Genomic DNA, 15,044 nt, shown 5'->3' on the forward strand with positions numbered 1-15,044 from the left:
GTTGAGTATGGCTCGCTGGCAGCAGTGTCCAGCAGTGTTCAGTATGGCTCGCTGGTAGTAGTGTGCAGCAGTGCTCAGTATGGCTCGCTGGCAGCAATGTTCAGTATGGCTCGCTGGCAGCAGTGTTCAGTATGGCTCGCTGGTAGCAGTGTTCAGTATGGCTCGCTGGCAGCAGTGTTCAGTATGGATCGCTGGCAGCAGTGTTCTGTATGGCTCGCTGGCAGCAGTGTTCAGTATGGCTCCCTGGCAGCAGTGTTCAGTATGGCTCGCTGGCAGCAGTGTCCAGCAGTGTTCAGTATGGCTCGCTTGTAGCAGTGTCCAACAGTGTTCAGTATGGCTCGCTGGTAGCAGTGTCCAGCAATGCTCAGTATGCCTCACTGGCAGCAGTGTCCAGCAGTGTTGAGTATGGCTCGCTGGCAGCAGTGTCCAGCAGTGTTCAGTATGGCTCGCTGGCAACAGTGTTCAGTATGGCTCGCTGGCAGCAGTGTCCAGCAGTGTTCAGTATGGCTCGCTGGCAGCAGTGTCCAGCAGTGTTCAATATGGCTCGCTGGCAGCAGTGTCCAGCAGTGTTGAGTATGGCTCGCTGGCAGCAGTGTTCAGTATGGCTCGCTGGCAGCAGTGTCTAGCAGTGTTGAGTATGGCTTGCTGGCAGCAGTGTTCAGTATGGCTCGCTGGCAGCAGTGTTCAATATGGCTCGCTGGCAGCAGTGTCCAGCAGTGTTCAATATGGCTCGCTGGCAGCAGTGTCCAGCAGTGTTGAGTATGGCTCGCTGGCAGCAGTGTTCAGTATGGCTCGCTGGCAGCAGTGTCCAGCAGTGTTCAGTATGGCTCGCTTGTAGCCGTGTCCAGCAGTGTTCAGTATGGCTCGCTGGTAGCAGTGTCCAGCAATGCTCAGTATGCCTCACTGGCAGCAGTGTCCAGCAGTGTTGAGTATGGCTCGCTGGCAGCAGTGTCCAGCAGTGTTCAGTATGGCTCGCTGGCAACAGTGTTCAGTATGGCTCGCTGGCAGCAGTGTCCAGCAGTGTTCAGTATGGCTCGCTGGCAGCAGTGTCCAGCAGTGTTCAATATGGCTCGCTGGCAGCAGTGTCCAGCAGTGTTGAGTATGGCTCGCTGGCAGCAGTGTTCAGTATGGCTCGCTGGCAGCAGTGTCCAGCAGTGTTGAGTATGGCTCGCTGGCAGCAGTGTTCAGTATGGCTCGCTGGCAGCAGTGTTCAGTATGGCTCGCTGGCAGCAGTGTCCAGCAGTGTTCAATATGGCTCGCTGGCAGCAGTATCCAGCAGTGTTGAGTATGGCTCGCTGGCAGCAGTGTCCAGCAGTGTTCAGTATGGCTCGCCGGCAGCAGTGTCCCGCAGTGTTGAGTATGGCTCGCTGGCAGCAGTGTTCAGTATGGCTCGCTGGCAGCAGTGTCCAGCAGTGCTGAGTATTTCTCGCTGGCAGCAGTGTTCAGTATGGCTCGCTGGCAGCAGTGTCCAGCAGTGTTGAGTATGGCTCGCTGGCAGCAGTGTCCAGCAGTGTTGAGTATGGCTCGCTGGCAGCAGTGTTCAGTATGGCTCGCTGGCAGCAGTGTTCAGTATGGCTCGCTGGCAGCAGTGTTCAGTATGGCTCGCTGGCAGCAGTGTTCAGTATGGCTCGCTGGCAGCAGTGTTCAGTATGGCTCGCTGGCAGCAGTGTCCAGCAGTGTTCAGTATGGCTCGCTGGCAGCAGTGTCCAGCAGTGTTCAGTATGGCTCGCTGGCAGCAGTGTCCAGCAGTGTTCAGTATGGCTCGCTGGCAGCAGTGCCCAGCAGTGCTCAGTATGCCTCACTGGCAGCAGTGTCCAGCAGTAGTTCATCATCTCATTGTAACTGAATCACTTGGGCAACATTTTGGAATCTTTATTCTGGTAACGTTTCAGCAGCCAGTGGCTTCTTCAGTCAGCAGAGAAGAATGGTGAAAGATGAAGAGTAGTTTCAGGTAATCAGTCCCTCGGCCTTGAAATGATGTGCTCAGTCTATTAGTCTTGTTAAAAGTATCCTTATGAAGACAGATAGACTGAGCACATCGGCTTTAGGCTAAGAGACTGATAACCTCAAACTCCTCCTAAGTCACTGACTGTCTAAACGTTTCTAGAATAAGGATTCCCAAACGTTGCCCAAGTGTCTCAACTATCAACTTGTCTCTTTTCTAACAATCAGAAATTTCTTCCCCTTGATGCCTATGTTTTGGTAGAATAGTACACCGTGAGGTTGTGTTCCACAGCAACTCTTCGTGTAAGAGCTAAACTAGGGGTCACACTCTAACTGAGATCATTCTTGGCGAGAGTTATCAGAGCTTATCTTCCCTCTACAACCATTCTTCGAGAGTGTTATCATGGTTTATCTTCCCCCCACAACTTTTCTTCGCGAGTGTTATCATGGTTTATCTTCCGTCCACAACCATTCTTCGTGAGTGTTATCATAGTTTATCTTCCCCCAACAACCATTCTTCGCGAGTATTATCATAGTTTATCTTCCTTCTATAACAGGAGAGGAATGTCACTCTGAGTGTGTGGGAGGATGTACCTGCTTACACAGTGCTACCTGCTGTGTCGCCTGTAGGCACTACCAGGACGGCAACACCTGCCTTCCAGCCTGCTCACCTACCTCACTTAACAGTGTTCACGTGAGACCCACTTGTAGTAGTGTTAACAGTAGTCAAGATAACACAGTTGTAGTAGTGTTAACAATAGTCAAGATAACACAGTTGTAGTAGTGTTAACAGTAGTCAAGATAACACAGTTGTAGTAGTGTTAACAGTAGTCAAGATAACACAGTTGTAGTAGTGTTAACAGTAGTCAAGATAACACAGTTGTAGTAGTGTTAACAGTAGTCAAGATAACACAGTTGTAGTAGTGTTAACAGTAGTCAAGATAACACAGTTGTAGTAGTGTTAACAGTAGTCAAGATAACACAGTTGTAGTAGTGTTAACAGTAGTCAAGATAACACAGTTGTAGTAGTGTTAACAGTAGTCACGATAACACAGTTGTAGTAGTGTTAACAGTAGTCAAGATAACACAGTTGTAGTAGTGTTAACAGTAGTCACGATAACACAGTTGTTGTAGTGTTAACAGTAGTCAAGATAACACAGTTGTAGTAGTGTTAACAGTAGTCAAGATAACACAGTTGTAGTAGTGTTAACAGTAGTCAAGATAACACAGTTGTAGTAGTGTTAACAGTAGTCAAGATAACACAGTTGTAAGAGCTTTGACTGGTGAAGAGTATTTATATGAGGGTAAAGAGGTTTTTGTTGCATTTATGGGTTTGGAATATTCATATAATAGGGTGGATAAGAGGGCAATGTGGCAGATGTCGCAAATGTATAGAATAGGTGATAGGTTACTGAAAACAGTGAAGAGTTTTTACGAGGATAGTGAGGCTCAAGTTAGAGTATGTAGGAAAGAGGGAGATTATTTCACAGTAAAAGTAGTCCTTAGACAAGGATGTGTGATGTCACCGTGGTTGTTTAATATATTTATAGATGGTGTTGTAAGAGAAGTGAATGCGAGGGTCTTGACAAGATGTGTGCGGTTAAAAGATAAAGAATCTAACACAAAGTGGGAGTTGTCATAGTTGCTTTTTGCTGATGACACTGTGCTTTTGGGAGATGAAGAGAAGTTTCAGAAGTCAGTGGATGAATTTGATAATGTATGTAAAAGAAGGAAATTAGAAGTGAATATTGGAAAAAATAAGGTGATGAGGATAACAAAAATTTAGGTAATGATAGACTTGATATCAAATTGTAGGGAGGACGTATGGAGGAGGTGAATGTATTCAGATATTTGGGAGTGGACGTGTCAGTAGATGGGTCTATGAATGTCGAGGTGAATCATAGAACTGATGAGGGAAAAAAGATGAATGATGCACTAAGGAGTCTGTGGAGACAAAGAACGTTATCCATGGAAGCGAAGATGGGAATGTATGGGAGTATAATTCTACAAATACTCTTGTATGATTGTGAAGCATTGGTGGTGAATGTTGCAACAAGGAAAAGGATGGAGGCAGTGGAGATGTTGTGTCTGAGGGCAATGCAGAGAATCCGTAGTTTGGTGACTAGGAGGAAGTGCAGGGTTACTAAAAGTATTATCCAGGCGGCTGTGGAGGAGTTGTTGAGGTGATTTGGACATTCAGAGAGGATGGAACAAAATAGAATTACTTGGAGAACATAAAAATCTGTAGTGGAAGGAAGGTGGGGTAGGGGTCTGCCTAGGATAGGCTGGAAGGAGGGGGTAAAGGAGGTTTCGTGTGTAAGAGACTTGAACTTTCAGCAAGCATGCATAAGCATGATAGATAGGAGGGAGTGAAGACAAATGTTTCTTTTATGATTTGACGTGCTGTTGGAGTGTGAGCAAAGTAACATTTATGAAGGGATTCAGGGAAGAGGATTAGCCGGACTTGAGCCCTGGAGGTGAGAAGTACAGTGTCTACCCAGTGAAGGAAGGGTGTTGATATATTGCAGTTTTTCTTAACTGTAGTGTAGTCCCCTCTGGCAAGACATTGATGGACTGAATGATGATAAAAGTGTTTCTTCTTTTTGCATCAACTTGCTTGGGCGAGAAACGGCCAGTGTGTTCAAAAAATGAAAATAACTATATATGAGTCATGTATCGTGTTGCATGTGTAAGTTAGAGATCACGTTTGATGTTTCCTGATCTCTGCCTTATATCACGTTCACACGAAACATAAAATCATTAAGTTCACGTTACATTAAAATTCAAAGTGAAATTATGAAGGCACTGGCTACTACATAAGTACATTTTGTTAAAACTTGTCTCAATATAAGATTATATGGGAATCTCTAGCCTGATAAAGTTGTATATTGATAAATATTGTAGCCATAAGAGCTTGTTCTGGCAGGTGTGTTTTATTTTTCAGCATCTGGGCTACCGTTGTGTGAGTGAGGAGTGGTGTAGGAGGAGTGGCTGGAGGGTTGACCAGGAGTACCTGGTTCATGACCAGGAGTACCTGGTTCATGACCAGGAGTACCTGGTTCATGACCAGGAGTACCTGGTTCATGACACCACCAAGTTCATCCTCACCTGTCAAGGTCAGTCACCACAATTAATATTCTTTGATAAATTAGACACATGTCAATTCCGTTTAAAATTTATAATAGATTTTTGTTTGTTTTTCCTAGTACCAAAATACAAATCATCAGTAATCAGGAAAAATATTGAAAAATTATTTCAGATAACTCTTTGGTATGTTTTGCTAAGATGTGACCTGGAGGCAGAACTCAGTGTGGTGGTGATGGTGACTTAATCTAAGACGTCAGACTCAACCTCACCTCCCTGGGATCACAACACTTTGTCTCTATTCTTAAGGAGCTGTATAATACCTAGTGACTTTTGTATTTAAAAATAATAATGATAATAATAAAAATAATAATAATAATAATAATAATAATAATAATAATAATAATAATAATAATGATAATAATAATAATGATAATAATAATAATAATAATAATAATAATAATAATGATAATAATAATAATAATAATAATAATAATAATAATAATAATGATAATAATAATAATAATAATAATAATAATGATAATAATAATAATGATAATAATAATAATAATAATAATGATAATAATAATAATAATAATAATGATAATAATAATAATAATAATGATAATAATAATAATAATAATAATAATAATAATAATAATAATGATAATAATAATAATGATAATAATAATAATGATAATAATAATAATGATAATAATAATAATAATAATAATAATAATGATAATAATAATAATAATAATAATAATAATAATAATAATAATAATGATAATAATAATAATAATGATAATAATAATAATGATAATAATAATAATAATAATAATAATAATGATAATAATAATAATAATAATAATGATAATAATAATAATAATAATGATAATAATAATAATAATAATGATAATAATAATAATAATAATAATAATAATAATAATAATAATAATAATAATAATAAATCATCACAGTTATTATTAATATATTTAGTTTTATTATTATCGTTGTTATTATTACAACTAATATTATTAATTTTATTATTATCACTGGGGCTACTGTGACCACTGTGACTACTGTGAACACTGTGACTACTGTGACCACTGTGACTACTGTGAACACTGTGATTACTATAAACACTGTGACCTTTGATTATTTTAACTATTGTAATTACTGTGACCATACTGACCAGTGACTACCGTGACCACTTTGACTACCGTGACCACTGTGACCACTGTGACTACTGTGACAACTGTAACTACTGTGACCACTGTGAGCATTGGGACCACCGTGACTACTGTGAATATTGTATCTACTCTGACCACTCTGACCAATGACTACCGTGACCACTGTGACTACCGTGACCACAGTGACAACTGTAACTACTGTTACCACTGTGAGCATTGGGACCACTGTCATTATTGTAATTACTGTGACAATCATGAATAATGTAACTACTGTGACAACTGTGAGTACTGTAACTACTTTGAACTGTGACTGCTGTAACTGTTGTGACCACTGTGAATAATGTGACCACAGTGATCACTTTGTCTACTATGACTACTGTGACCATTGTAATCACTGTGACCACTGTGACTACTGTGACCAATGTGACCAGTGTGACAACTGAAACTACTGTGACCACTGTGATATTGTAATTACTGTGACCACTGTGAGTGATGTAACTATTTTGAACTCTGTGACTGCTGTAACTATTGTGACCACTGTGAATATTGTGGCCACAGTGATCGCTATGTCTACTATAACTACTGTGACCAATGTGACTTCCGTAGCCACTGTGACCACTATGGGTAGTGTGACCACTGTGACTACCGTGACCACTGCGACTACCGTGACCACTGTGACTGTTACCCTGTGACTACTGTGACCACTGGGATTGTGGCCACTAACTACTGTGACCAATGTGACTTCGGTGGCCACTGTAACTACTGTGACCACTGTGACTGTGACTGTGTGACCACTGTGGCTACCGTGACCTCTGTGGCTGCCGTGACCACTGTGACTACCGTGACCACTGTGACTACCGTGACCAATGTGACAACTGAAACTACTGTGACCACTGTGACTACTATGACCACTGTTTCTGCTGTGACGACTGAGACTAATGATACTACAGTGATCAATGTGACTGCTGTGACCACAGTGACTACCATGACCACTGTGACTGCCGTGACCTCTGTAATTACAGAGATCACTGTGACATGACATCCCCCCTTCCTGCAGGCTACATAGTCTACAGTGGAAACGTTAAAATACTCTACATAACACAGGCCCCTGTATACTAGGGTTTACAAATAATCATGAGAGCACTTAAACACAGACAACTATTGTATACACTAAAAAATTACCAAAATTACCTACTCAAACTAACACCAACCCATGACTACTTCACCCAGTCGTGTTCCTGTTACAAAAAAACGCGATATCTAATAAGCAGTGTGACCTCCAGTGAATACTAGAAAGGAATGCCCTTCTAGCATCCAGCCTGTTACAGGGTTTTTGTAACAAGTAGTCAGTATCCTGGTCCAATTATCCATTAGAATTTAGTAAGATTCAATAGTGCTTCAGGATTACAACTGGTAGGCTACTAACTAAAGTAATTAAAACTTAATAAGTTTATTAATAACAATAAAGTTGTCTAGGCACATAATATCAAAGTAAATTAAAGTAATCAATTGAATATAATATAGGATACAATACACAAATAACCCGCACATAAAAGACAGAAGCTTACGACGACGTTTCGGTCCGACTTGGACCATTGACAAAGTCACACAGTGTGACTTTGTCAATGGTCCAAGTCGAACCGAAACGTCGTCGTAAGCTTCTGTCTTTTATGTGCGGGTTATTTGTGTATCGTTCCAGTCACGGTATTGTGCCTTTTTGTTATTTATATATAGGATACAAGTTGGTACACTTCTCTGGTGTACAGTATTATTGTGCTGAAGGCACATATCACATCTTTATGGCTTTTAAGTACCGTCTGGTATAGTGTTAGCATTTAATAACATAATACAAATATATACAAGTAAGTTTGTGTGTATGTGTGTAAGTGCTCTAAGTAGTTCGCTATGTCTCACGACTCGACTAGACTTAACCAGTGACTGACTAAAAGTCCTCATATAAACCAGCTTCTTGACCAACCTGGCAATCAGAACAGCTTGCTTGAACAATAAAACGACTGTTAAGCTGAACAGCAATATAACAAGCAACATTGACACAGAATCAGGAACAAGGAGATAATATAACAACGCTAAGTAGGGACCATCAGCAGATCCTCCACAAAAGTCACAAAACTCATATACTACTGAATCTAAGTTCAGCATTAGAAAATCCCGGACTGTGACAGTACACAGATACCAGTACAAATTAGGTCAGAAGCTACAGCTCAGGACCTGAGTTTCTTAGAGTGTCTATGAGACACACAACCTCAGTACATCGTCGAAAATCACTAAATCTAGGCTATGTTCTGTGAACTGAGTTATACACAATCAACAAGAAAGCGACAGAGACGATCTTCCAACAAGGGGCCAGCAATGGAGAGCTGGAGAGGCACGACTTGTTGGAAGCTATGTCAAACAGACAAGAGCGAGTGCAGCCCAAGCAGACTCTCCTCCAGGTGAGGTGTGATCATCCCACCCTGATCACGTGACTCCGTGGACTGCTGCTGCCCAGCAACACAGAAGCCGGCAGCGAAACAAGCGAAGTGAAAACTACAGTAGTTAGACAATGCTGTCAGCTACTTAACACTCGATCTATGAGCAATTAATAATATATAAATGTTACATCCTACCTAATAATATAACTAAGTCAAATAATAATATAAAGCAATATATTTACTATTTAGCTAATATCGCAAATATAAGCAATATAAAATTATATGAACAGGTAATATACATTATATACATTGTGACCCATTCAGGGGTCGCAATAGTTCCTACACATACTGAACTAAACACACCTCTCATCTACTCCTCTCCTGGCCACTGCCTGACTGACAGCAATAAAATGCGTTCACTTTCAGGGAATAATACAAGTCCGCTCAAAGTCTACTACATGGAAAATGACTTAATATATGGAGCGTTATTTTATATAAATATTTTTTTACAGTACTCCATAATACGTAACGATGGTAACTACTGTGACCACTTTGAGTACTATAACTACTGTCTCCACTGTGACTACTGTAACCACTGTGACCACTGTCACTACTGTGCACACGGTAACCACTGTCACCACTTTGACCATATGACAAATGCGACCATTATAACTATTGTGACCACTGTGAGTACTGTAACTGTGACCACTGAGGTTGTAGATAAATGGTTCAGAGAACCGACACATTGATAAATTAGACACATGTGCAACTCTTGGGTATCTCTATTGAGGATACGTTTCGTCAAACAGTGGCTTCATCAATCCATGCAAAGGAGAATGGTGAAGAACAGGAGGTGTTTGAGGTAATCAGTCCCTCAGCCTTGAGTCGATATGGTCAGTCCATCAATCTTGAAAAGAATACAACTTTTCTGCAGAGAAGTAGCTTATATACCGACTGCTGCACCTCTCCTGCCTACGGTATATAAGCTACCTCTGAGCTTGAGACGTGATAGCCCCTTCCCTGAGCTTGAGTCTTGGAAGTCCTACCTCTGAGCTTCAGTCATGGTAGCCCTGCCACTGAGCTTGAGTCGTGGTAGCCACACTTCTGAGTTTGAATCGAGGTACCCTACTTCTGAGCTTGAGTCGTGGCAGCTTCTTCTCTGAGTTTGAGTCGTAGTACCCCTACCACTGAGCTTGAGTCGTGATAGCTCCTCTTCTAAGCTTGAGTTATGTTAGCCCTACCTCCGAGTTTGAGTCGTGATAGGCACACCTGTGAGCTTGAGTCGAGGTAGCCCCACTAGTGAGCTGGAGTCGTGGTAGCCCTACCTCTGAGCTTGAGTCATGGTAGCCCTTCCTCTGAGCTTGATTCGTGATAGCCGCTTCTCTGAGCTTGAGTCGTGATAGCCAAACCTCTGAGCTTGAATCTTCGTAGCCATACATCTAAGCTTGAGTCGTAGTAGCGCCATCTCTGAGCTTGAACCTTGGAAGCCAAACATCTAAGCTTGAGTCGTGGAAACCCCACCTCTGAGCTTCAGTCAATGAAGCCCCACCTATGAGCTTGAGTCGTGGTAACCCTACCTCTGAGCTTGAGTCAAAAGAGCTCCTCCTCTGAGCTTGAGTCGTGGTAGCCCCAACTCTACCCTTGAGTTGTGGTAACCCCACCTCTAGGCTTGAGTCGTGGTAGCCCAACCTTTGAGTTTGCGTCGTAAGTGCCCCACCTCTGAGCTTGAGTATTAGTAGCCCTACCTCCGAGCTCGACCCGTGGTAGCCCCACCTCTGAGCATGTGTCGTGGTAGCTCTACCTCTGAACTTGAGTCGTGATAGCCCCACCTCTGAGATTGACTCTCGGTAGCCCCACCTCTGGGCATTAGTCGTGATAGCCACACCTCTGAGCTTGAGTCGTGGTAGCACCATCTCTTAGCTTGCGTCACGGCAGCCCTACCTCTCAGCTTGGGTCGTGGTAGCCCCACCTCTGAGCTTGAGTCGTGATAGCCCCACCTATGAGATTAAGTCGTGGTAGCTCCACCTCTAAGCGTTAGTTTTTGTAGCACAACCTCTGACTTTGAGTCGTGATAGCCCCTCATCTGACCATGAGTCTTGGTAGCCCTAAATCTGACATTGAGTCGTGGTAGTGCCACCTCTGAACTTGAGTCGTGGTACCCCCACCTCTTAGCATGAGTCGTGGTAGGCCTTCCTCAGAGCTTGAGTCGTGATAGCCACACCTCTGAGCTTGAGTCGCGGTAGCCCCACCCATGAGCTTGAGTCGTTGTAGCTCTACCTCTGAGTTTGAGTAATAGTAGCCCTTTCTCTGAGCTTGAGTCGTGGTAGCTCCAGCTATGAGCTTTTTTCGTGTTAGCCCCACCTCTGAGCTTAAGTTGTGATAGCCCCCTTCCGAGCTTTTGTCTTGGTAGCCCTTACTTTAAGCTTGAGCCGTGGTAGCCCCACTTCTGAACTTGAGTCATGATAGCCCCACCTCTGAGATTGATTCTTGGTAGCCCCACCTCTAAGCTTTAGTCATGGTAGCCCCACCTCAGAGGTTGAGTCGTGATAGCCCCACCTGTGAGCTTTAGTTTAAGCTCTGTTCCACAAGGCACAGTACTCGCTCCCATCTTGTTCCTCATCCTCATATCCGACATAGACAAGGATGTCAGCCACAGCACCGTGTCTTCCTTTGCAGATGACACCCGAATCTGCATGACAGTGTCTTCCATTGCAGACACTGCAAGGCTCCAGGCGGACATCAACCAAATCTTTCAGTGGGCTGCAGAAAACAATATGAAGTTCAACGATGAGAAATTTCAATTACTCAGATATGGTAAACACGAGGAAATTATATCTTTATCAGAGTACAAAACAAATTCTGGCCACAAAATAGAGCGAAACACCAACGTCAAAGACCTGGGAGTGATCATGTTGGACCATAACATGGACCATAACATTGTATCAATCGCATCTGCTAGAAAAATGACAGGATGGATAATGAGAACCTTCAAAACTAGGGAGGCCAAGCCCATGATGACACTCTTCAGGTCACTTGTTCTATCTAGGCTGGAATATTGCTGCACACTAACAGCACCTTTCAAGGCAGGCGAAATTGCTGACCTAGAAAATGTACAGAGAACCTTCACGGCGCGCATAACAGAGATAAAACACCTCAATTACTGGGAACGCTTGAGGTTCCTAAACCTGTATTCCCTGGAACGCAGGCGGGAGAGATACATGATTATATACACCTGGAAAATCCTAGAGGGACTAGTACCGAACTTGCACACGAAAATCACTCACTACGAAAGCAAAAGACATGGCAGACGATGCAACATCCCCCCAATGAAAAGCAGGGGTGTCACTAGCACGTTAAGAGACCATACAATAAGTGTCAGGGGCCCGAGACTGTTCAACTGCCTCCCAGCATACATAAGGGGGATTACCAACAGACGCCTGGCAGTCTTCAAGCTGGCACTGGACAAACACCTAAAGTCGTTTCCTGACCAGCCGGGCTGTGGCTCGTACGTTGGTTTGCGTGCAGCCAGCAGCAACAGCCTGGTTGATCAGGCTCTGATCCACCAGGAGGCCTGGTCACAGACCGAGCCGCGGGGGCGTTGACCCCCGGAACTCTCTCCAGGTAAACTTCAGGTAGCCCTACCTCTGAGCTTGAGTCGTGTTAACCCCACCTCTGAGTTTGAGTCGTGGTAGCTCCACATCTGAGCTTCAGTAGTGATAGCTCCACCTCTGAGCTTGAGTCTTACTAGCCTGACTTCTGAGCTTGAGTCGTGGTAGCCTCAACTCTGAGCTTGAATCGTGGTTGCTCCACCTCTGAGCATGAGTCGTGATAGCACTACATCTGAGCTTCAGTTTTGGTACCCATATGTCTGAGCTTGAGACGAGGTAGCCTCAACTCTGAGCTTCAGTCATAATAGCCCCACCTTTGAGCTTGTGTCGTTGTAGCCCCACCTCTGAGCTTGAGTTGTCGTAGACCCGCATCAGAGCTTGAGTCGTTGTTGCTCCACCTCTGAGCATGAGTCGTGGAAGCCCTAGCTTTAAGCTTAAGTTGTAAGAGCCTCACCACTGAGCTTGAATAATTGTATCCCCACCTCTGAGCTTGAGTCCTGATAGCCTCCCCTCTGATCTTGAGTCTTGGTAGCAATACGTCTGAGCTTGAGTTGTGGTAGCCCCACCTCTTAGCTTCAGTCATGGTAGCCCAACTTCTGAGCTTGAGTATTGGTAGCCCTATTTCTGAGCTTGAGTCGAGGTATCGTAGGGGTTCTTAATGGAGATATCGAGGGTTGAAGGTAGACACACTTGTTGGATGGTAACGATATATTGTCAGACTGAGATGATGAGGATGGAGCCCAGCCTCTGCCTGTCTTAGCCTGTCTAGGTCTACACGCCGTCTGAGACCGGGGCAGAGGTACGAACGTGCACATGCGCATCCCGTGACGTCACACAATAGTCACAGGCCTAAAAGGGATCTCCTATCTAAAGCACATGGATGATACTATATGCTATGCTATATAACACAGGGATCAGCAACTATGCTGACAGCTCGGTCATGTTACGTATGTCGTCTCGACATACACTGCTATCTATAGGCTGAACAGGCAGGCGGTTCTGGGCTGATTCTATACAATAACAAATTCATATATAACTTAGAACTAATGGATGGTATCATAATGGATGTTAACAAAATGAGTTTTACGTAATGGGTGTTAACGTAATCACTTTTAACGTAATGAGTTTTAACGTAATGCATTACAAACTATAAGAACAAATCATTGTGCAATATGGATGGAATTGATCGATCGATCTGTATTCATGCACTCTACGGATTCTGAGGAAGAATAAATATATATATACAAGGTGAAATTAACAGCAAAGGCATCTGGTGCACTCAGACTATTACTGTCAATTCTCAGAATACGGAGGGAACGTGAATACGAAAAAAAAAATTTCTGAAAAAACTAATCAGTTAATAACAAACAGTTGACAATTTACATCATCTCGGATATCTACCTATACAGACTATGTACAATTAAACCCAATTCTGCGAGGGTGAGGTTTACATATGCAGAATGGTTATCATCTCTGGGAGGATCGAATTCCTCTGCAATGGCTAACACATGCCTTGACTGAGGGAGACTTGAACGAGTATCTACAAAAGATACTTGTGGGTTTCTCATTACTTGTCGAGTACGCAAGGAGTAACGACATTCAGGTTGGTTATCTGACTGAGTATCTGAGGTAGAGGGTACAGAGTCAAGAGGATTTTCAGCATCTGTCACATTAGTCTGGGTAGCAATATCATCAACATCGCATACTAATTTCATATGATCTAAAGGCGATTCTTTGTACTTACCAGTACTAATTTCTCTAACCTTATACTTATTACCAGAGATATGTTCTACAACTCGATAAGGGCCAACAAACTTTTGATCGAGCTTAGGCATTGCGGATGTTTTGTTGAAATTTGTCAGCATTACTCTTGAACCTACTTTTACTTTTGATGGCTTAGCACGGCTATTAGTTACTCTAGTAAATTCTGCTGTTGATTTGTAAAGTGTTTCACGGATTCTTCTAAAAACACTCTGAGCCATGCTTGTACGAGTTGCTACGAAATCATCAGGGTTGTAATTAGGTTTCGGAGTGGAATATAACAACTCACAGGGTAAACGCTTGTCTACACCATACAATGCATAATGTGGAGTATCACCTATGGAAACATTGTAAGCAGAATTTATGGCACATTGAACATCTGGTATAACTTCATCCCAAGTTTCACTATTGGGATTGATAGTGGCTCTCAGGACATCAAGTACTTTGTTATTGGTTCGTTCTGCTAACCCATTGCTGGCAGGATGATGAGGAACAATGGTGGATTTAGAGATCTTGTATAAAGTACACAAATTTTCAAGAATCTCATTACAGAATTCACCTCCATTATCTGTTACTAAGGACTTAGGGGAGGTATGCCTGCAGATAATGCGTTCTTTAAACGCTTTAGCTACTGTCTCTGCAGTCTTATCTGCAATAGGAACTAACTCACAATATCTGGTGAAATGGTCTACCATAAGACACAGATGTTTGTTGCCTTGGAGGGAACATTTAAAATTGGTTAACAAATCAAGGGCAACTCTTTCCCACGGTTCGCTAGTGGTTGGGTACACTTGGATTGGATTAGGACCATTGACATTTCCTTTATGTTGCATACAGACACTACATTTCTTAACATACTCGGAAATGTCGGTTGCCATACGTGGCCAAAAGTATTTCATTCTGGCTTGTTTCACAGAATGATCCATACCAGGGTGTGCAACACCTGGTGCATCATGAACTAGCTGTAGAGCTACGTTCACTAGTGACTGTGGAATTACTAACTGGTAAACTCTTCTACTTGG

General features: G+C 42.9%; 1 protein-coding gene across 3 annotated transcripts in view; it reads left to right on the forward strand.

Moving 5' to 3' along the window:
• The window catches only part of LOC128696230 (insulin receptor-like), a 442,718-nt gene that overhangs the window by 39,754 nt on the left and 387,920 nt on the right, over positions 1 to 15,044 (forward strand). For all 3 annotated transcript variants that reach the window (XM_070092553.1, XM_070092554.1, XM_070092555.1), the window contains exons 2-3: positions 2,502 to 2,638; positions 4,889 to 5,060. In XM_070092553.1, coding sequence (XP_069948654.1) covers positions 2,502 to 2,638; positions 4,889 to 5,060 — 309 coding nt within the window. The remainder of the gene's footprint in view (positions 1 to 2,501; positions 2,639 to 4,888; positions 5,061 to 15,044) is intronic.

This window comes from Cherax quadricarinatus, chromosome 39 (assembly GCF_038502225.1).
Source record: "Cherax quadricarinatus isolate ZL_2023a chromosome 39, ASM3850222v1, whole genome shotgun sequence".
NCBI lineage: Eukaryota > Metazoa > Arthropoda > Malacostraca > Decapoda > Parastacidae > Cherax > Cherax quadricarinatus.